The following is a 23,992-nucleotide window of genomic DNA, read 5'->3' on the forward strand; positions in this document are numbered from 1 at the left end:
TAGAAAAAATTGTTCTTGCTTATGTAGGAAATTGTTATTTACATCGAATGAGATCCAATATTGTGTAAGACATACAAACCTTTTAATTAGTATTTTTTTAATTTGAAATATTTTGATTTTTCAAATTTGTAGGAATGTTAGATTTATTATTTCTCATCGCAGCAATTATCTAAAATAACAACAAATGACATTTTTCTATATCATGTATTTCATTTAAATTTGAAATTTAAAAAGTTGATCAATATTATTAGAGATATCCAAAATTTGAGATATATTTTATCTTATTAACAACTAAGTTATGATTAATCCGCATCAATAATACATTAAACTTACAATGATAACAGTTTATTAACTAAATTATAAATTACGATATATTTATAATTACGGTAAACCTACAATGATAAACTCTACCATTCTCATCTACTAAGTTACGGTATATTTAATGAAATGTTAATTGGTTGACTGTTGTATTAATTATGTAATATGTAACGATTGTAAATGTAGTATTTAGTAGATGATTTACCTTACTATTTCATATATTCAACATAAAAAGTAATTTAAAAAATTAAGACGATGAAAAACAATAAAATGAAAGTAACTTATTGAAATAAAGATTCAGCATGCAATCTTAAAACTAATCTTAAGAAAGACATATAAATCTAATTGACCGGAAATAAACCCATTGCATAGTAAGCTTCTCTGAAGGTGTCGTATACAACATCATTAACTGTTTGGATATCTTCATAACTCCGAGGACCTCTAATGATATTCAACAGATAATCCAAATAAAAAATTTCCCCATCATAAATTGAATATTGTTGAAGAATAGTTGAATTTCCTGAACCCTTCACCCGTGGCCTCCACTCATGCAATGTGGCATTCCAGACAAATTGATGAGATAATTCAGTGTAGAGCAGGAATCTGACAGTTGGATATATCTTGTTACACTCCATCCAAGCAATAAATTTCTGGAAACAATCATAAGAACTTGTTAAAACAATTAAAAGGAAACAAATAATGTATGATAAGAAGTTATAAAGGGTAAGTCTCTATAGTTCTATACCAAGGATTCTTAATAGAATAAAGTTAGACGCAGAAGGCTTATCTATCCTGTTCATAGCAGTAGAAATGGAGAATATTGAGAATTTTTTTTCAGTGTAACAAATGAAGTTGCAGTTCACAAAAGTATGATGTGAATATATAGATGGATTAAATAGGGCATACACGAATATACAAATAAGTTAAAGATTGCAATATGCATTGCGTTATAGAAAGTAACAACAATATATCAATATCCTTCATATTATATTTTTAAAAATCCAGAATATATGGTTAGATAATTCAATTTATACATAATTGCTTCATAAGAATATTAGTTCAAAATTATCGGAACACAATATTATGTTACCATATATTGCGGTTTAAATCAAACTGTAAATAGGAAAATCCAAAATTTTAAACATTTTTGTATGAGACAAGTTATGTGAATTGGACGAAGAAGACTTTTGTAAATATTATATCCATTTATCAAAAGCAAAAGTGAAAAAGTCAAACTGGTTGGTTGAAACAGTATTCCCAAGAAAACATAGAAATTTGGTGACATTAAATATTTTTTAACTACCCTATCCTATATAAAATATGAGGTAGCTTCTATTATAAAAATACTTATAAAATTTACTCTGCAATCCTAAACGTCTGATAAGAGATTAGACAAAAATGGAGAATCACCAAGAAAAACGTTATGATGAAAACGGATTACTAAAAATTAATCCACCACCATTGAACATGAGATTTGGTGTGGAAGAAACACCATCACCTCCTCCAATTTCTGAATCAGAGATAGAGCAAAATAATATGTGGGCAGAGATGAATGACTTTCTGAGCAAATCAACTGCGAAGGCCATCGAGGTTCCTTCTGAGGTAATTTAAACTTTAAATTATTCTGTTTTATTGATGATTTCTGTATTATTGAATGTTCATATCAATATGTAATATTTGCAGCCTGATGAAGAAAAATCGACTGATGATCCAAAGGAACGTTGCAAGAACGGAAAACACGATCTCCATCTAGATCTGGAGATAGGTTTGAAATGTATAGAATGCGGCTTTGTTAAGACAGAAATCCGCTACCTAGATACATCTCCGTGGGTAAGCTTTTAATATTCCATTAATACATTGATTTGTTTAACTAATATGTTTGAAGTTAACTACATAATATGTTTTTGAATATTATAGGCACATAAGAATAAACGTGGAAGGAGAAACTTCGAAGTTTAGCTAAAATTATCTCTGTTTTTTTTTGTACCTTAATTATCTTGAATAAAATAAAAAAATAATTATTCTCCCAATTCACTTTCTCATATATGTGTATTGATTCGTAAGATTATAAGCTCATCTGATACATTGATTATAATCCACAAACATTAAAACATCAATAATTTATACCAATTGACAACGTTTGCTCAGTATTGATTTTTTTTTTGGGTCCAATGCTCACTATTGATCTATTAACAACTTTACGTGTAAGAGTAATTTTATATTAATTCCAACTGACGTTTGCATTTCAGTGCTGACAATTACTGTTAAGCTTTTCTCATTACCTTTTGAGTTGAGTGTTTGCAGTTAACTACATCAAATGGCAATTAAACTTCGAAGTTTCTCCTTCCACCTTTACTCTTATGTGCCTATAATATTCAAAAACAATTTATAGTTGCATCGCGTGACATAATTATAAATAAAGAAACTCATAAAGGCTCGTAATAAATGTAATTTCCAAGTCTACCGTAATAAATTGGTATAGTACTAAATTTGGCATAATATGAAAAATGGCTGTTAAAATATTGTAGTTGTATAATTTGGCAATATCTTATTATTATAGAAATGTGAAATATTGGATGGAAGAAAATGTCTATAAAGGAAGTAACATTTATAAATTCAAATGAATTCTAATATAGATGATATATGTTATATCCAAAACTATACATATATACATGTAAAATATATAAACAATAAATACAATGATATTCAAGGACATAAGTAAAATAGCAATTAAACATTACTATAAATAAATACTAAATATTTCATTACAAATATACGAAAGTAAGTTCAAATACATCCTATTTTGATGGGAAAATATTACATAATATTTGAACGTTTAACAGTTGGTATTAAAATATAAGTAGAGGGATTAAAGTTATGGCCAGCTTGGATCTCTATGGATATCGGTAAAAGGAAGTCTGACAGAAAACAATTTCAAGTTAACAATTGAAAAAAGATTAAAATAACCCATAAAATTTATTATATACATTAATACCAATTAGAAAATTACCAGTCAAGATAATCAGAAACCTCTTTTATGTGAGGATTGATAAATATTTCAGAATGGTCTCCAACATTCCTTATACGATATCTCCCTGTATGATTTAGAAAAATAAATGGCACAAATGGAAGCCAAATTATCATATAAACAAAGTCGAAATGAATGTTCCCACTTGATTATAAAATTTTTATTACTAACCTTCGGAATCATAGGTCAGACGAAACATGCGCAAAGTCAAGACTGTTTCATAAGTACCTATGTCTTCTCACTTCTTCCAGAAATCCAGAGCAGCCTTCCCAATGAGTTCGATGTCCATATCATTATAACTAAATCAAAAATTATAATATAACAACATTAACTAAAATATAAATACTCTGAATTATAAGACAAAAGATTGGCCTTTACATATATAGATGATAATATAAAATGTCTTACTTCATGTCCTTTATCTGAATGTCCAATTTGTGAGAAGGTCCAAAAATCATCTCGTATGGGTCATCAATGTCAGTACTTAGATCATCATCAACATAGATGATTACGCCGATCAAATCTACAAAGAAACATTTTCATTACACAATATTTATAACCCTATATATTACATTGAATAAAGGTGAGAAGCCTAACCGATAGAGTACTCAGTAGGGAAATTCCCTCGAATAATGGCATCAAATGGCATAAAATCCATCATATGCTTAGGAATGACTTGAAATGTCTTGTCTACAACAGTATCGGCGTTCATGTTGATGAAGTGGTAGTTTATAGTATTTCTGAAAGATCCGACCGCTTTGACAACGTTGAAGAATTTGACATAATTTCATTCTCCTTCTTTAAACTTTGGACCAAGGGAAGAAATAAGATCCTGATCTATCGATGCCTCTATTTTGTAACCCTAAATTCGTGAACCAAATAATTTTTTCAGAGATTCATGTGTTTAAATGTTCATAACATGCAACAGAATTAAAAAATTTCAAAAGATGAACTTACATTTTTGTCACCGAGGATAAGATGCAATTCTTGGCATTGATTACGGTAGTTGAATTGTTCCCAAACTCGTAGAACTTTTATAAAGATTCTGGAGTCAGATTTTGTGGGAGAAAGATACTCAAGGGTACAATAGCGAGGCATGTTTGAGGAAAGTGGTTGTTTTCTGGGACTTTAGGTTTGTTTTTAGTTAAGATGACGAGAAATTTTTCTACTTGGTCCTTTTATATGTATAGGAAAACAATGGAAAGTATAGGGTTTGAAAGGTTTTGTCGTTTTGTAAAATCCGAATAAATAGCAACCTTTGACATTTATTGCATTAAGTGACTTACGAACAAACCAAAATGGTTACATTCAATTCATTGGTATATTTGACTTTTATATTGATTAAATATATATAATAAAATATGTAAATATGGTAGGAAAATATCATATCTTGTACTGACTACTTCTTTTTAATTAAGTCAATTACTTCATTTCATTAATTACAAATCATTAATGAGAGTACAATACCGAAATTTATGTACTCTATTTTTTAATACAGACACAAATCACGGACCATCCAAATTTCGAATATCATTGTTATTTTTTGTTGAAAAGAAATAGAGTACGATTCTCGACAATATACCCAAAAAAATTTAATTGTTTTAGAAAATATAAAATATTGTCATTGGATAAGTTATCTCAATCAGAATAATTTAGAAGTATGTTTAACACTATAAAAATAAGAAATAAGAAACAACAATTTCTTCTACTGGGGCTGGTCTTCATATTCATCGTTGACTGGAGAAAAATCATTTGAAGATGCAAGCCTGAAAGAATATTAGGATTTTTTTATCATTATAAGTGTTATGTCAAAATAAGAAATATTTATCATATATTTAGAAAGATTATAATATAGGATACAATATCAAAGATAAAATAAACATACCTCAACTTTGCACTTTCCACTTCTGGGGTAGGAGGATCCTCGAGAATATCAGATATGAATCTTTCGGATTCAACTATCTATTCATCTAAATACATAGATATACTCATTATTTGGAAAAAATATATATGTAAAACTTGTAATTATTTAAAAATATCAAATAATGATGTAGACAGTTACCTATCCATCTAGTGAAAAAGAAAAATCGCAATACAATAATATGCCTAGAAGACCTCTCACGATTCGTCCAAAAATCTTCAAATTTCCTTGCCAAGTTATCCCAAGCAATACATTTTAAAGTTTCTCCACTGTATATTTAAATCATTTAGAACATTGTTACTATACTTTTAAATTTATAAAAAATATACAAATAACAGATGTTCTGAGAATAAGTTGTACAGACTTGAAATCTTGAATTTTAAAATGAATAAGTGGACGTTCCGTGGGTGTGTCCGATGTATCGGACATAGGAACTCCTAACTGAAGTTTCTGAACAAATGTGACAACGCCGAGAAGATCAACTGCAACAATAAAGGACTGCCTTTAAATACATGTTGGAGTTCCTTAGATAAACGATTTTTTAAAAAAAGTTGTAAAAAACATACCAAGATATCTATCTGTATAAATATATTTATATAAAATATTCATGAATGCACAAAAAGGGTATATTCCTCTTGAAGACTTTGGATCGGTTTTCTCAACAATGGTATCCTCGAGGAAATGTATATGATAGTTGTTTGATGATATACTTGGACGAATCACTCTGTCAGTAACTTCAAAATTACCAAGAAAAACCCAATCTCCTTCAACCAATTCATACTCGAATTTGTCCTAGTAGACAAGATGCGATTGCCCTACACGGTTTGTAAAAATAAATAATTTAGGAAAACATTCCTAAAACATATATACGGTAAATCTTTTCAAACTTGAAAAACTTACAAATTCATCCGCAAGAACTAACATTCGATTAGGTCGATCAAAGAGAGTATAATCATAATAATCTCTTAGTGTCTGTACACAAATACGATATCCGCCGTTTGAAATCTGAAGATCGGAAAGTCTTTCACAAGGAGACATTCTTAGTTTTAATATTTTTGTGAAGATTGAAGATGAAAGAGAATAAGGAAATGAATAGTTTTCTATGTGATGGAGTAAAACGGTTACTGTTTTAATGTCATCTTAATTGAAACTCTCGTGTAAATTTATGACAGTTGGTTGGAAAAAAAATCACAAATTAAAGTTTAAAAAAAATAAAATTAGGGAAAAACAATCTAAGGCAACAATAAAGTTCCACGATTAAATAAAATACGCCAAAAAGGTTCCACAAATACGCAAACAAAATAACGAATAGAGTTCAAACGTTATCCATCCATTGGACAAATTGGTTACAAATATCAAAAGCAATAATCAATCACCAGCAATGCATTTCTGCAATAAGTTCATTACGATTTCTTGCTTCTTCATAACTTCATTGGGATCTCTTGCTTCGGTCGCTTTTTGTTAACAGATCTTTCACCTTCATCCAAATAGTCGAGACTCTTAATTACCTTCTTAGAAGAAGGAGTGAGTGAAGATCCAGACGATGGATTCTCAAGTTCGTCTGAACTCATAAGCATCAACGGTTGCTGAAGACATAAGTACATTGTTGATGTCTTAATTTAAATAAACGATCAGATAATCGAGCTTTAGAAGTCTGTACCTCTGATCGAGAATCCCACTCAGTCATAATGTCGACATCTTGAGACCATAGTTCTACCACATACGGAGACTGGCTTCCTTTTGTATGTTCTTCTGAAACTGTTATTTTGAAAAGCATCCTCATAGTTAGGAGCTTTGTCAAGCCATCAGGGAGCCCTCTTGGTAAATTCTGCGCATCATTATATATAATGGATTAATATTATTTCAGAAAATGTAAATATTGCATAATGTATACAATTATTACAAAAATAAACTCATCATTTTGTTCCATTATAGACTCAGCTGAATGACCTAACAATCTTTGAGCAGTGTCATCAAACATCAGGAAGCGGACATCGACGTCTGAATCATCAGTTACAAATAATACAATGTAGTAACTACATTGTTTGAAAGATAATAGAAGAATGAGTTATTTAAACGTTACAATCATAAACATGTAATGTAGTGCCGGAATAAATGTATGATGAGACGACTCAATGTAATAAAATAAGGCGAACATTTAGCCAGTTAATCAGAGAAAGTCTACATGAAATAATTCTGCTATATGTGCTAGATATATTACCTATAAAATACTTAATGAAATAAGTAATGTTTTCTTGACTTTATGGGACAAATCATTGTATTACCTTGCGACGATGGTATCATATGAATAAATATCACCACAATTTTTGCAACTGAAAAGAGGAATCCTCTTATCGTAATCTTCATCATCAGACATAATTCCATGCTCTAAAACTTTGATGTTGCAAGGTTTGCATGTCCAATAATACCACAGCTTTGAAATGTCAACGTCTTTGACCATAATGCATGTTACAATCTTGCAAGGCTATAACAAAACCATTAATATGTATATAGTTAAATGTAAATATATTTATACCATTTTCAAAATATATAGCTCATACCACTTTTGTATCACGAATTCCAGCTATCCTCCGCCTCCTATTTTTCACACCTAAAAATTCTTCACGGTAGTCAATAGCACCACCCCAAGAAGTCGAATAACTCTGTTCAACATGCACAATAATTTGATTGTTTTTTGGCAACCTACAAAAACGTAAACAATAATTATATAAATTCTATAATTTTAAAATGATATTAAATTGTCACATAACATACTTTTCTCTGAAGTCTTTCATGATCTTGAAGTCAGGATCAAACAAAATTTTGGTGGAGTTGAAAGCGTCTGATATTGAAATGTCACCTATACTCGGAAAACATAAAATAAGAATAATTAACAAACTAATCCAAACCCAATCTCTACAAACTGTATATATATGAATAGGGGATATAGTGATCTAACCTTTGTACTCTTTTATCCAGACAAATCGCATTACACACACAACAATAGCAGCCATATGTTTATCAGTGTACTCAAAAGTTGCTTTAGCATATTGTCCCCATAGTGTACATTTCAGTTGGACATCGCTTCATCAATAAACATATTAGCGTTAGTTTTTTTTTAAATATTGTTATGTTTACTTGGTATGATATCATAACTACTTACTTGGTATCCCGGAGTGTTATCATCAATTTCTCGCTGATCCCACTTTTTTCTTTAGTTTTTATAACTTCCATACTCCCAACGGTGACAATTTTTCCAATGACATCTTCAAAAAAAAAAATTTGTATACAATGATAAATATGTACATTATTATAATATAAATTTCATAATCAAGATGATGACATACCGATGAGGGCGTTTTTGTCGAGTTTGTCTTCCTTGATTGACTTGAAATCAGACAAATATTTCTCTGGCAAATCTGATGGAAAATCATTAATCTCCTTAGCACGGGTTGTCCTGCACAAAGCGATCTTGTATGGTAATGGAGTCGTCCTAAAATCACCATAGTATTCTTTAATTATGAAGCAATTAATAGAAAGTGATTTTCTTTCAATACGGATCCCTTTATGTTTTGCGATCAATTCTTCATCAACAGTAGCGTGAATCCTAGTGCCCTGTGAATCACACGTAAATAGTATTACTATATAATCTATAGATTACTTAAAATAGCAATAAGAAAAATACATAAGATCGCATACAAACCTCTTCGTCAACCAATACCATTTCTATAACAAAGCCAGACTGCCTTTTCTTGACTTTCCAAAGTGAAAATATAGTAGCTCTAACTTTCTGAATTTCACTAGATTAATCTAATTTGGCAAATGGAACTATAGCAGCTGAACGTCTGCGGACTAAAGCCATTTTAGTGAATGAGAATGGTAGAGTTTTAGGGTTTACGATAGGTGGTAAATGGAGAGGAAGTTAATGAAAACATTTTAAAAATGATGTTAGGCGGGATTTCAATTATTTTGAGAAAGAAAATGAATGAAGAATATGGATATTCGGAATGTGTGTAGAAGTATGTATTGTTGCGGGAATATTTGAGAATCAATATATTCAAATTGATTTAATTGCCAAAATTGATGTCTAGTATTAAACTGTAACATAAATTCTTGTTTTTTTTGAAAAATTAAGATTTCTGTATATTTTGTTACATTAACTCCGGTAAATCCTGCTACTACTTATGTAATCTTCCATTTTGGGAATAATTTCTATTTTCTTACGCGGAAAAGTTTTTAAAAATCCATAATTTCAATAAATTTAGAAATGGGCTTCTCTAACGTATAGGGCCAAAGAGTGTTTTTAAAATACAGATAATTGGGCCGGGTCGGGTATAAAGATCCGCATGTTTATCCGTTTATGATTTTCTATTCTTTTGTTTTTTTTTAAATAAGAAAAACTTGGACAGAAATTACACATCAGCATCATCGTCCAATGAAATTGCGCAGAGCTAGCGACATTGCCATGTCACATTTGACATGGAATAAACGTCATCATTGACGTTGGCAAAAAAGCTTTTATAAACCACTCAAATTAAAACAAATCAAATTTTTTCATTAAACTAGGTTCTCATTTAATATAGGGAAATTTGGTGTCATAACTAGAAGACAAGAAGTATTTGCATGTGTGGGAATTAATTTTGTGGAAAGTACCCAATACCCCCTTAGCTTCATTGGACTCTAACACGGCATATGTCTTATAACGTAGACATTTTTACACTTTTCTTTTTATCTGACAACTTTCTCTTTCATCCAGCTTTACCTTTATTTCAAATATGTTTTTGCACGCCTTTATAGCTATGATTTGGTCCTTGAAATTCATTTTGAATTTCAAAATACATCTGCACCATCAATATTGTTCTCATCTCTGATTTCCGACGACTTCTAACCTTGGTGTACGGCGAGTTATTGTCCGGTTACATCTTTGCTTCAACTCAATCTGCGAGCCTCTTCAGCTTTATCGGCGAGCGTCTTCAGTTTTATTGTCGAGCCTCTTCAGTTTTATCGGCGAGCCTCGATATCCGAAAATGGTCGACAAGTCTTTCACACGCACGGAGCCTGCTTCCGCGACCAAGACCGAAAGGTACGTCTACTACTTTTTCTGGGTTTCTCCGTTTGTTGATGGGCAAAAATGGTCGTAAATGGTGTTGTGGTTGTACTGAACTCTGATTTTACTCCCAACACGCGCGTACTGTCTCTTTAATTTTGCAGATCTAGATATAATATGTTCGCCAATAAATTACCTCTAGTTAGTCCGTAGAAATCGTTTCTGCTCATTATGAAATGGATGAAATTACATTCCACCTCCTTTATCTTCTTTATCCGCAAACCGGTTTGGATATACGTTTCGTAGATCTCGCCTACCGAGACTGTCTATCAACGATCTATGTATCACAAGTAGTCCACTTTATAATAGTTAACTACTTGAAATACATAGTCTCCTATTACTTTTCACCTGAGTAGTTATTTACGAGAACAATAGAGTTTTCTTTATCGGTAGTTAACTAAGTGTCTGCTATGTTTTGAAGAGATTTGTTATTATCGATATTTGGGTTTCTTGATTTTGTAGATCTAAGTAGCTAACTATTTTTTTATACAAGTATATAGTAATTACATTGAGTATCATTGTTAGTAATTGTCTACTCTTAACAATGACAACCGATACAATAAATAACTACAACATTTTCAGTTAGTCTACTTAATTACTATGTTCATGTAACCAATAAATAGCTAGGACACACTCATAAACAAATGGCATTTTGTTATAAAGTAGTTGTCTACTTATTAGAGTAGGTACCTATTAATATAGTCAACTATCTTATTTGGTTATACCTGAAACCAACCATGTAGTAGACGTCTATATTTGGTTTAATATGTATTCAATTATTTTTCCTTTTTATTTGATAATTAACTACTGCGTAATACTAGACAATAAATTGTTTAACATGTAGTAGTCTACTAGTGGTAGTAGATTGTTATTGCAATAGTAGACTAGAAAGATTTAGTTGTCTATTTTTTGAAATAATATTTATTTCTCTGATTTACATGACCGTGTGGTAAAGATGGATGTGAGAAGCTGGATAAGTTGGATGTAATCTGTCTGGCTGGTGAAGAGATGAACTTTGACAAAGGTGATGATGAATCTGAGGGGAACAATGGAGTCTTGCATGATTTTGCAGTGGGGAGAAAGTCAACATTTTTCTTAGTTAATAGTCGACTATTAATGTCTATGATTAATTTATCAGAATATGCGGTTATGTAATAGATGATTATGTTTGGTTTAATATGCATTTATAGAAAATATCTTCCATAACATCTTACACTTTTAGAGTGAGAGGATGTTCGTTTGAGGCAGATGCAACTTTTTTATAAAAATAGTCATCTACTAGATAACTGTTTAATCTGTGCAAATAATACTTTCCATTTTCCCGTTGTAAACTTCATACTCATCGTGCCCGAAAACAGCCACCTACATTTAAACATAATCATCTACTAGTAGTCGTCTACTATAAATAAATGAACACAACAAAACAAATGAATGAGAATTTAAAAGGACGCCTATACTGAAGTGATAGGCGACTAGTTGGTACATGTCAATTTTTCTTGAACTTGGTGCAACCACAGAAAGTATCGTCCATAATGTCTCACACTTTCGCAGTGAGATGATATTCGTCTTAAGCAGATGCAGTTTTTTTTATACAAATGGTCATTTACTAGATAACCGCATACTCTGCGCAAATGATACTTTCCATTTTCCTGTTGTAAACTTCATACTCATCGTGCCCGAAAACAGCAATCTACATTTTAAACATAATCATATATTAGTAGTCGTCTACTATAAATGTATGAACACAATAAACAAATAAATGAGAATTTAAAGGGACGTCTATATTGAAGTGATAGGCAACTAGTTGATATATGTTTATTTACCTTGAACTTGGTGCAACCATAGAAAGCATTGCCCATATTGTCTCACACTTTCGCAGTCAGATGATACTCGTCTTAAGAGGATGTAGCTTTTTATGAAAATAGTCGTCTACAACATAACCGCATACTTTGAACAGATAATTATTTTTTATAAAAATAGTCAACTATGATCATAAAGTTATCTCAGATTTCAAATGAACTTAGGTTTAATGGACACCGTGTATAATTTTTTGAGAAATACGAACTGGAAAGCCAAATCGCAAAATTAGATTAATTAAATCAATGCTGCATCACCTGAAGTTTAACATTGTGTTCAACAAAAGAATCAGAGAAGAAAAGGATGAGAAAAATGACGAAGAAGAAAAGAAGAATGTCGAAGAAGAAAATAAGTATGGCGGAGAGAGAAAGAGACAACAAATATTAATTTTTCTGTAAAATAAAAGAAAAAACATTAAAGTTGTGGCTGTTATCTTAGAAAAAAGATGATATCGTTTTAATATACCAAGTTGATGTGGTCCCAATGTCTGCCATAAAAAGTTGTGTCCAAAATCAGAGAGCAAGGGTTAGGGGGTAATTTCCACCTACTTTTTCAGGTTGACTTGTGCTATTTAGTGAATTGACCGCTTTTTAATGCTATTCTCCTAATTTGTTCTCTCCAATCTAATATTGATGCAAATCACCCTTTAATATATAGGATAATAATAAAGGAGAAAATTTCAAAAAAAAAAAAATGATTGCACACGTAAATCGATTCATAAATTTCCTCCTTTTCGCTTAGGCCTCTCTATTTCATCCAGAGGGTCTCGACTTTCCCCTTTGGTGGGTATTTCCTTTTCCCTCTAAAGTGAGTGGAATATTTACCGGCTCCTCAACGACGGTCTTTAAGGCAACTCAATATCTCGGCTCTCATTCTTTCCATTTTGTCTTACATTCCAGAAAGAAAATTTCCCTTTTCAACTATTCCTTGCCAATCAATCCAAATTTTTAAGATGATTTCCCTTAAATTAGGGAGTGAATTCTGCAACATTAACTGCAAATTTACTCTCCTAACCGTCGACCTTCTTCCCCGCCTTGACTCTACACGGCGGCACCACCTCATTCACAGCGACCTCCTAGTGAATTTCATGGCGGATCTCCTCCATTCTGCAATCCGCTCGATGTCACTGGAAGATGATGAACCCATCAATCTCCCTGATGACCCCCGTTTCAAGGTGTTTGATGCAAATTCTCTGAGTTTACTGGGGAGACTTCTCAACCCTGACAGCCAACCCATGGCAAAGATGATAGAAGCAATGCCGAGAATCTGGAGAGTGTACAACAGAGATCGGGGTATTGCACTTTCCAAAGACTAGTTTCAATTCATCTTTGAAAGAGAGGAAGACCTGGAGACTGTTCTGAAAGATAGACCATGGTTCTATAATCATTGGACAATGCTTTTGGAACGATGGACGGCTAACCCACCGGCTGATTTCCTCACCAAGTTTGAGGTGTGGATCCAGATTGCTAATATCCCGATGAATTTTTATACTGCAAAGACAATGTTTGAGCTGGCTAAGGCTGTTGGTCAACCGGAGGAGATTGCATATGACCCCAAGCGATCTCAGAAAACGGAATTTGTACGAGCTAGAGTGACTTTTGATATCTCCAAACCGGCAAGAGATTTCAAGGATCTAAACTTACCCACTGGTGAGCGAGTTGTGATCGAGTACAAGTACGAGAAATTGAGGAAGAAATGTTTTCATTGTCTGAGACTTACTCATGAAAAGAGCTCTTGCCCTCAGCTCCGTAAATCTCAGCCCAGGGGAAATCCTTACCTCCGAGCCTCTCTGGAAGCCAGACGAAACATTAACTCTGTATTGTTGACGGCACCAGTTACCACCAACAAAGCATTGGAGGCTCCTCCTGGCTTTTCCCCTTTGTTACCTGGGCCCTCACGAGAAGGACAAAAATCGAATCTACGATTGGTAACGCACGTTGAGGATGCAGACAAGCTTGTTCGAATCGAAAGGGTACAACAATCAACCCGGGAGGCGACTGATGAATCTATGGTAAAGTTACCCGTGTTCACCACCCATTTGGACAAAGGAAAAGGACATGTTTTTGGATTTGAGGATTCCTCAGACAGACTTAAGCGTCGAAATATCAACAATGAGAGACCGATATTCTCGGCTCCGGGCCAAAATCCATTTGGAGACTCTGATACGGAAAACTCCACGACGCATAGCTTCCCTCTTACTGCTCCCACTCGAGTTCCAACGGTTTTTCGGTTAGGCTCCGGTACACAAGCCTTAACGTCCGGGAACTCGATGACTGGCAGGAAATACAGACGCAGACCTCAAGCCTGGAAGAGAAGACCTCGGTCAAATATCAGTACGCCCACAGAAAATGGTCTCTTGCAGGAAAACACGATCAAGGAAGGGATGTCGAAGAGGAAAGCTGGTCCTCCTTCTGTATCCTCTCCTTCCAAATCTCCTAAACCCAGCGAAAAGACAGTGGCTTCCAGTTTGAAGCCGCTGCAGTCCCAATGAGTATAATGAGTTGGAACTGTCGAGGAGCAGGAAGCACCGAGACAGTTTAACGACTCCGGGAGTTTCGGAAGAAACTTTTCCCGGATCTCATTTTCTTGATGGAAACTAAACAACAACATAACTATATGGTGGGTTTGAAGGAGAGTTTGGGGTACGATGAGATGGTTACGGTTGATCCAATTGGCTTGAGTGGTGGTTTGGCGGTGATGTGGAAGAAGACTTACAAGGTGACAGTGTTGTCCATGGATAAACGTATCATTGATCTCCGGATCAAGATGGGATCGATTGAGTTCTTTCTCTCCTGCATATATGGTGATCCAGTCCGCTCTCAAAGGCACCTTGTTTGGGATCGGCTCTCAGATATTGGACTAGGGAGGGATGAGGCCTGGATGTTACTTGGAGATTTCAACGAATTAATGAACAACGAGGAGAAACTTGGTGGTGAGGAAAGAAGAGAATCCACCTTTTGGGATTTCCGAAATATGGCTGAGAACTGCAAAGTAACAGAACTCCATAGTGTTGGGAATTCCTTCTCCTGGGCTGGCTGGCGTGACCGAGTGTGGATCCAATGTAGACTAGATAGAAGCTTCGGGAATGATGAATGGTTCCAGATGTTCCCTCAGTCCAGGATGGAGTACTTGGAGATGCTGGGATCAGATCATCGTCCCATTCTGGTCAAGTTTGCTTATGAAGATGAACAGCTGGCAAGAGGGCGCTTCTTCTTTGATAAAAGAATGGCTGATAGTGAGGGTATTGAGGAGGTTATTAAGCGGGGATGGGGAGAGCTAAGTACTAATGATAATACGCCTCTTTTGGACAGAATCAACCGGTGCCGTCGGGAACTGTCGAGGTGGAAGAGAGTGAATAATCTCAATTCCCAGACAAGAATTCAGCGCCTCTCTCAAGACCTGGAAAAGGAGATTGCGAAATCATCCCCTAACCCGGATCTTATGCGGAAGTATCGGTTGGAGCTTGCTGAAGCCCATCGGGACGAAGAGTCCTTCTGGAAACAGCGAAGTCGTGAGTTGTGGCTGAAATCAGGAGATAAAAATACTACATATTTCTACAACTGTGTCAAAAGGGAAAAAGGCAAAGAATAGGGTATTAATGCTCAAAGATGATCAAGGCAGAGAGCAATTTTCAGAAGGCTCCAAAGGTAATATAGCTGTGGAGTACTTTAGAGAGCTGTTCATGAGTAACAACCCTTATGACTTGGAGTCATTATTCGCTGGTTTTAATGAACGTGTCTCTCCGGAAATGAATGCCTCCCTCACACGGAGGATAACAGATGACGAAATCAAACGAGCGGCCTTTGCAGTCAAGGGTAGTAGTGCACCTGGAGAGGATGGCCTGTCGGGTATCTTCTACCAGAGATTCTGGAATACAGTTGGACCTGCAGTAACACGCGAGATTCATAACTTCTTTGAGTCTGCTGTTCTTCCTCTGGGATGGAATCACACGCAGCTCTGCCTCATCCCTAAGATTACGAACCCCACGGTAATGAAGGATATGCGACCAATCAGCTTGTGTTCGGTCCAATATAAGATCATCTCCAAGATCTTATGTGACCGCCTCAAACCCTTTCTTCCGACGATCGTCTCAGATACTCAAGGTGCTTTTGTTTCTGGACGCTTAATCTCGGACAATATTATTGTGGGTCACGAGATGGTTCATGGTTTGAGGACTAACCCTTCAGTGGCGGATACCTTCATGGCAGTTAAAACAGACATGTCTAAGGCCTACGACAGAGTTGAATGGTGTTTCTTAGAAACCTTGATGGAGAAAATGGGTTTCGCCTGCAAATGGATACGATGGATCATGGCCTGTATTAACTCAGTTACTTACTCGGTGCTCCTAAATGGTCAGCTTCATGGCTTCATCAAACCTGAGAGGGGCATTAGACAAGGAGATCCCTTGTCCCCTTTCCTGTTTATTCTTTGTGCGGAAGCTCTGGTGCATACGCTCAACATGTCTGAAGCGGAAGGGAAGCTTCATGGTATTCGGCTTTCTACAGGTGGACCGTCGGTGCACCACCTCCTTTTTGCTGATGATAGTCTCCTAATGTGTAGAGCCTCAGTGGAAGAGAGTGGTGAGTTAATTCGCTGCCTCAAGCTCAACAGCGATGCATCCGGTCAGGAGATTAACCAGGCAAAGTCGTCTGTGATATTCGGTGCCAAGGTCCCAGCTCATGTGAAAGTTTCAGTTAAGAATGTCCTTGGCATCGAGCAGGAAGGTGGTGATGGTAAATTACTCAGCTTTATACGAGAAAAACTCCAGGGTCGCCTCAAAGGGTGGTTTGCTAAATCCCTTTCTCAAGGGGGTAAGGAAATACTTCTTAAATCAGTATGCCTTGCCCTTCCGGTGTATGCCATGTCTTGCTTTAGGCTGTCAAAGGATCTGTGTACGAAGCTCACTAGTGCAATGATCGAGTTCTGGTGGAGCAGTGGGAACAACCGGAATAAGATATCCTGGGTGGCATGGCAGAGGCTGTGCAGAAGTAAGGAAGAAGGTGGGATGGGCTTCCATGATATCGCCCTCTTTAACCAAGCTCTTCTGGGTAAACAGGCATGGAGGATTTGGTCGAACCCCGACTCCTTGCTGGCGAGGATCCTCAAGAGTCGGTACTTCAAGAATAGCTCATTCCTTGACAGTGTAACTGGAAACAGACCTTCTTATGCTTGGAGAAGCATCATGTTTGGTAAGGATCTTCTGACTCAAGGTATGCTTAAAACTATTGGCAATGGCAGGGAAACCAAGGTTTGGATTGACAACTGGATCCCAGACACCATCCCAAGGATTCCTCGATACCAGGAGGGAGCCAATATTGACCTCACTATGTCGGTAGCAGACCTTATGGACGATACTGGACAATGGAATGTGCCATTGGTTCACCAGACTTTCATTGAGGAGGATGTGGCAAGAATACTCGCACTGCAATCTGCTCTGACAAGGCGGGATGACCAGGTGTGGTGTATGACTAAGAGTGGCAAATATACATCTCAAAGTGGATACCGGCTTTTGGAAAATGCTAGATACACTGAACCTAATACCCGTCCGGTTATCCCTCCAGTGGAAAAAGCCTTGTGGAATAAGCTCTGGAAGTCCAAAACTTCCCCTAAAATCAAACACTTCATGTGGAGAGTACTCGCTGGGGCTCTGGCGGTAAAAGAGAGGCTTAGATCTCGTAACTTGCCAGTGGATGTTCGATGTCCTTCTTGTGGTGAAGGAACAGAGAGTATTTGCCATGTTTTGTTCATTTGCGACAGTGCTAGAGCAGTCTGGGAAATCTCAGGTATTCCCTTCCCAGCAGCAGGCTTTGCCACTAACTCGGCAATGCTCAATCTATATCACCTCTTCGAGTGCAGCCGAAATCCAATGCTGCCTAGAAAGAACAGGCTGTCATTTCCTTGGATTCTTTGGCAAATTTGGAAAGCACGTAACGCTCTTATCTTTGAATCAGTTCGGTATGAGGCTCACTCTATTGTTCTTAAGGCCAGGGAGGATGCAGAGAGCTGGTTCCATATCAATGACCAAGATGACGGAAAGGTGGCTAATCCCAGATGGGAACATAGTACATGGAAGAAACCCTTGGCACACTCCTTAAAGTGTAACATTGGTTCCTCGTGGTGTAGAGAATCGCTTTCCTGTGGGGTGTCGTGGATTGTCCGAGATGACAAGGGTAGAACGTTGTTTCATAGTAGACGAGCGTATGCCAATGTTTCCTCCCAACGTGAAGCAGAACTACTGAGCTTCTCGTGGGCTACTGAAAGCTTGTGCAATCTAAGTGAGCTCCGTCCGGTACGACATATCTCCTTTGAATCTTGTGGTATTGAGGCCAGGGAAACTTTCCTAAAACCCCATCTATTCCCTCAGTTTCTGGGCCTTACCTCGGTTATTTGGCACCAACTCCAGACATTCAACTCTTGGAGTCTCGAGCACTCGGGCCCTCTTGGAAATATGGCGGCAGATGAAATTGCTACTAGTGTTACCCGAGATGCGAGATACCAATCCTATATCTCACGTTATGGCCCTGCTTGGTTAAGACGTCTCTTACAAATGGAGGCTAGTAATCTCTGAATGGTGACCCTCGTGGCTCAAGGAATTATGTTGGTTATCGCAGTATCGAAGGCGTCTAGCGTCTTTCCCCTCTTCCCTATAGAGCTTACTTTGTCCTCTTATTGGGTTGAATTTCTATGTTGTCTTTTCCTTATGGTACCTATTGGTATCCAATTTCCTTTGGTGACTTTGTATTAATCCGTTATTTAATAATAAACCCAGCGTTAAAAAAAAAGAAAGGAGAAAATTTCATTCTCTCTCTCGTCTCTCTTCATTCTCCTCACTCAGTTTCTCTCTCGTCTCTCTTCCTTTTTTTTTTCGACCTCTCGTCTCTCTTCCATACGTGTATATACATATATATAACATATGTATATCTTATCTTATTTTAGTTATAGTTTATAACATTAATTTAATTTTACAACTTTATACGTTTTCAACTCAATGATGGCTAAAGGAATTAGAAACTTGGTTAACTTAACCAAATATTACGAAAAACAAACAAAATTTTCTCTTAATCATACATGTCAAAAAGAAGAATTAATAAATAAAAATGGTTTATGGCTATGGGTTTTATCTCTTGGTATATCCTACAGAATAAAAAAAAAGAGGCACATTTCAAGACTGAGAAACGAAAATTGATCTTTGAGCACCAAAAACCAAACAAGTAACTAAAACAATCTGGAGGAAAGAAACAACCCTTACTATACTCTAAACCCACCAAATCAAGATCCAAAGCTCAAGGGTTTTGAGGGACACATTTAACGCAACAGTCTTTACAGCCTGACATTGATGAGTTTGAAGCAAAAGGCATCGGAGCAAAAGCTTTAATGCCTCCAATGGCTTCCCATCTACTCATCCGCATCTTCTACTTGAATATGCTTCCCGAACTTCTTCAATGCCAACGAATATACCAATTTCTTTCTCATTGATGTTCTTTCCGCCACTGTTTTCACCGCCTGACAAAGTTTAGATGTTAAATCCAGAATCATTAAGTTACATATCTATCTCCAGGAACTGACCATGTCTATAATCCAATCCTATATGTGTAGTGTATGATTTATGCTTAGTTTCCAAGAAGGGGGAAGTTCTCATAACAAAAACGTTACCGTGGAAAGGCTGTGTCCTTCAGAGATCAGCACTCTTAAATCATCTTCAAGTTGAGAATCCGTTGGATTTTCAGGTTTGGTTTCTTCCTTTCCTTCAATCAAAAGCGTGATTTCTCCTTTTGGTTGGCGAATCAGAAACTCTTGCTTGGCTTCCCCTAGCGAACCCCTCCAAAACTATAGTAGGAGAGAACATCTTTCATAAGTGGGTTTATCATAAATCTGTTTATGTATGTTAGCATATCACATATAGAGTGATAAAGGATGTTACCTCTTCATGCAGCTTTGTAATCTCTCGAGCTATTACACATTGCCTGCACCACATAAATTTTATTTCAGGATTGCTCCTAACAATCGAAGATAAAAAGTTATCACATCACTATCTTGGCTATCCGTAATTCTATCGAGAAAGGCTAAGTTTTCATAGATCTTCACAACAAGGAACAAGGAAAAAGAGAGAAAAAGAATTGGATGTGCATTGATATCAAGTCAGCAGATAGGCCCAGATATTAAGATAACTTGATTAAAACATTCAAAGAAAGATATAAACCTTAATTCACCAAAGTAAGGAGTGGTTTCTTCGAGAAACTGTGACAGCTTATGAGGGGGAACATAAAAGATTTGTGTTCTTGTCTCATTCGATGAAACAGTCAGCCTATCCTTCCTTGTTCTAGAATGCTTAGGAAGAAATCCAACTATAAAAAAACAAGTTGTTTAGAAACTAAAGACTTTTGCAGTTTAACCGAAATTGCTGAGACAACGAATAATGTATATTGTGGAAGTTACCGAACGTGAACTCATCTGTATCCAAACCAGAGGCAGAAAGAGCAGCAACTACAGCACAAGCCCCAGGTATTGGAATGACATCTATTTTCTCTTTCGCACACATCTTGGCCTGAGGAAACAAAGATGACAGCAGTTGTTTCTCATACCCTCCATTTGTAAAGAAACATTATAGAAAGGTACCTCTCTGCTTAAGTGACTACAGAACATTTTCAGAGTCTGACAAAGCTCAATAGACAAACTTATATACAGAGAAAATGAAGTTTTTAGCACTCACAAGTTGAGTACCAGGATCACTAATTCCCGGTGTCCCTGCATCGCTGATAAGCGCCACAATCTCTCCTTGTTTCAATCGATCTAACACCGCCTGCTCTCTTTGTGCCTCGTTGAACTTGTGATAACTGAGCTAAAAACCTAAACCTCATAAATTCAAAACATCACATTGATAAAAAGAAAGAAAAACGATTACTACTAGTACAACAACACTTGTATTTAGAAAAAGCTTACAAGTTGAGCTTTAATGTTGTAGTACTGAAGCAACTTCCCAGAATGTCTCGTGTCCTCAGAGAGTATCACATCCGCAGATTTCAGTACACGAAGGGCACTACCATATGCACACACAAAAACATGAAGAAGATGAAATCAAAGTCACTAGAATACTAACCAATTGAAGCAAGGATCGTAAAAAATTTAGAAAGCACATTGGAAATGGAAGAATTGAGAGTACCGTAAAGTAATATCTTCGAGATTACCGATGGGAGTTCCAACGAGGTAGAGCCCAGGTTTGAGAGGACCCTGAAAAGGTGAAATCGAGTCGGAAAATGGAAAACCCTAAATTGAATTCGATCAAACGAAAAGAAAGATATGAGAGTGATTACGCGTTTTGAGTCGTCCTTAGGCACGATGTCGGCGAATTCCGACGCCGAACAGAAACAAACGGCGGTGTTTCTAGAGGTGATCGGTGAAGGAAAGAGAATCGAAAGAGGGAAGAAGGCGGAGACACGAATGGGAGCATAAGGAAGACGGAGAATCGCCATTCCCGCCATTGAAGTATGAGCTTTCTCTCTCTTTATCTCCTAAAGTGTTCAGCTTTTCTGGTAAAACCTTTGCGGTAGGGAAGGGGGAGAAAAGCCTTAACCGAACCGAACCGAATCTAATTAGGTGATTCGGTTCTGCTTTGGCTGAACAATAAAACCGACATGGTTACTTAGTATTTCTACCAAAAGCTGCGATTTAAATTTGGTTCGGTCATATATTGTTAAACCGAACGAAATTTTCGGTTTGTTGGTTATAGTCTAATTACTAGTCTACTAATTGAGTTTCTTTTCTCTCTGAATCCGTGAAATTGACTTTTGTTCGTTTTGGTTGAGCTAATTTCTACGACATTTTTTGCGAGTATATAAACTAGGCCTGCGGTAATTATCTGAACCGAACTGATCCGATTTTCGGGTTTGGTTATAAGTTGTGAACCTACCGGCAACATTATATTACATCTATTTGGTCTCGGTTCAGTTTACAACGATAGAACTGGTTCTTTGTTATTTTTTTTTTTCTAATTTTTTCCTAATTGACATATACCAAATTATACAGAAATATTTACTCCAAATGACACTTTACACGTTTTTGACACTTTCAAATGAAATAGCATTTATTTGTGTCTTTCATAGGGGTAAAGACACAAAACTCCCAAGTCCCAACCCTATTATTTCTTGAATAGATCTAAACCGATTTGAACCTCCATCGACTATACTGATTTCACGTAACCCAGTTTTATCGACATAAAGCCGTTGCCAGAAATATTTACTGTATCATCTTCTGTTTTGTCATTCCGGCGTTCTCGTATCGCGTTCGTTTATCTCTTATCGAGATGCTTACGGTGTTTTTCATACCTGGTTTTCCGATTCCGTTTATATTTTAAATTCCGGCAATATGAAGAGTATAGGAGATGCCTCGATATCGTTTATCTTTCTTCATCGCCATCTGCTTCATTTGGTTCAACTATCTTCTTAGATTCTCTCGGCTGTACCGATTCATACATCGCCGGATTCTCTCGGTATTAACTCAGAAAATCAGCGATGCTGACGATGTATCCTTGTTTTCGCACTCCAATCATATAACAATTTCAATTTGTACTTGTCCACAAGATTTACAAAATACGATATATTTTTCATTGTGACAGCGAACGTGTTTTTACATCGCAAACCCAACACCCCAAACTAATTGTATGTCGACCTTGGTCATATCCATTACATATCGGAATAAACAATATATTAACCCCATAACCCGGTCGAAACATATCTACAGCGTTGTATTTTTAGTCTATCCACCTTGCAGATAAACATGGTCACCAATAGGCTAGTCCATAGTAATAACACATACTCTGGTAATCCGGTTAATTAATATCTATCAGTAATGGTCGTGTACACAGTAAAAAACTTATAGAATTGTCCACGGTAATTCTATAGAACGGACAATGGTGTACTTGACCACGACTTATAGTTTTGTCCACCGGTAAGTTAATCCAAGAGGATAGTTATATGTAATCCATACTCATCTACATATTCAGCAATGGTAGTGTCTATTGTTAACGTCCCGTTACACATCACCAGCTCGTTTATGTATTTACGGCGTTCTTTTTATAGCCTTCACCGCCCATATATTAACTATCTGTAACCCCTACTCTGGTTACAGTTTGAAATAGTTAATACGTTCTATTCCATTTAAACCATCTGTAAGTTAACATCACTTCTTAGTCATCTGCACTGACCACCAAATAATCATCTGTAACCCATACTGTCCGCAGTCTCCAATAGTCTTGGCCATAGACTACATGACCACCATTTATAGGTGGTCAAGTCCACAATTCCATAACCATGACTAATATTGTTTCATGGTTAGTCCACACATCTACAGCATTGTTTTATAATCTTGTCCACGTATCATTTGTCACCCATACTGTCCACAATATCCAATATTCTTATCCATAGATTACACAACCACCATTAATCATCAGCGTTACATATCTACCGCAATGTGTCTATAATCTTGTCCACTACACATCACCATCCGATGTTCTTATTATAGCCTTCACCGGTTATTTATTAACCATCTGTAACCCATAGTCTGGTCACAATCTACAATAGTTAATACGTTCTATTCCATTCAAACCATCTGTAAGTTAATACCACTTCTTACATGGAAAATCCACTTTGTCACCTACAGACCAAGTTATAGAGGCGTTACATGGTCATGTTTACCTATCTACATTATTCCGTAACAATGACTAGATCTTGTCTTAATGGTCACGTCTATATGCGGTTACATATTT

General features: G+C 36.1%; 3 protein-coding genes across 4 annotated transcripts; 1 reads left to right on the plus strand and 2 right to left on the minus strand.

The window, feature by feature from the left end:
- Positions 1–5,051: 5,051 nt before the first annotated feature.
- On the minus strand, positions 5,052–8,991 carry LOC112083088. Its single transcript, XM_024150817.1, has 12 exons — positions 8,971–8,991; positions 8,615–8,882; positions 8,431–8,533; positions 8,227–8,351; positions 8,043–8,127; positions 7,829–7,970; positions 7,553–7,752; positions 7,171–7,303; positions 6,928–7,095; positions 6,776–6,853; positions 5,232–5,308; positions 5,052–5,112 (listed from the first exon to the last, which is right to left on the minus strand). The coding sequence occupies exons 1-12, from the start codon at positions 8,989–8,991 to the stop codon at positions 5,052–5,054; spliced, it is 1,461 nt and encodes a 486-aa protein (XP_024006585.1).
- Positions 8,992–13,624: 4,633 nt separating this feature from the next.
- LOC112083089 lies at positions 13,625–14,722 on the plus strand. Its single transcript, XM_024150818.1, has one exon. It carries the CDS (start codon positions 13,625–13,627, stop codon positions 14,720–14,722), a length of 1,098 nt encoding a protein of 365 aa, XP_024006586.1.
- A 4,585-nt stretch (positions 14,723–19,307) lies between these two features.
- On the minus strand, positions 19,308–21,725 carry LOC18010844 (ribosomal RNA small subunit methyltransferase I). 2 transcript variants are annotated; one of them, XM_024150423.1, is made up of 9 exons: positions 21,543–21,725; positions 21,392–21,459; positions 21,172–21,268; positions 20,942–21,070; positions 20,668–20,776; positions 20,432–20,576; positions 20,153–20,195; positions 19,885–20,058; positions 19,308–19,721 (listed from the first exon to the last, which is right to left on the minus strand). In XM_024150423.1, exons 1-9 carry the CDS (start codon positions 21,708–21,710, stop codon positions 19,701–19,703), a joined length of 954 nt encoding a protein of 317 aa, XP_024006191.1. In that variant the 5' UTR covers positions 21,711–21,725; the 3' UTR covers positions 19,308–19,700. The 2 variants fall into 2 exon arrangements, with proteins under 2 accessions (XP_024006191.1, XP_006393675.1); XM_006393613.2 differs by having other exon boundaries at positions 19,308–19,734.
- Between the last annotated feature and the right edge of the window lie 2,267 nt (positions 21,726–23,992).

The sequence above is a fragment of the Eutrema salsugineum genome, unplaced genomic scaffold, assembly GCF_000478725.1.
Source record: "Eutrema salsugineum unplaced genomic scaffold, Eutsalg1_0 scaffold_7, whole genome shotgun sequence".
NCBI classification, from domain to species: domain Eukaryota; kingdom Viridiplantae; phylum Streptophyta; class Magnoliopsida; order Brassicales; family Brassicaceae; genus Eutrema; species Eutrema salsugineum.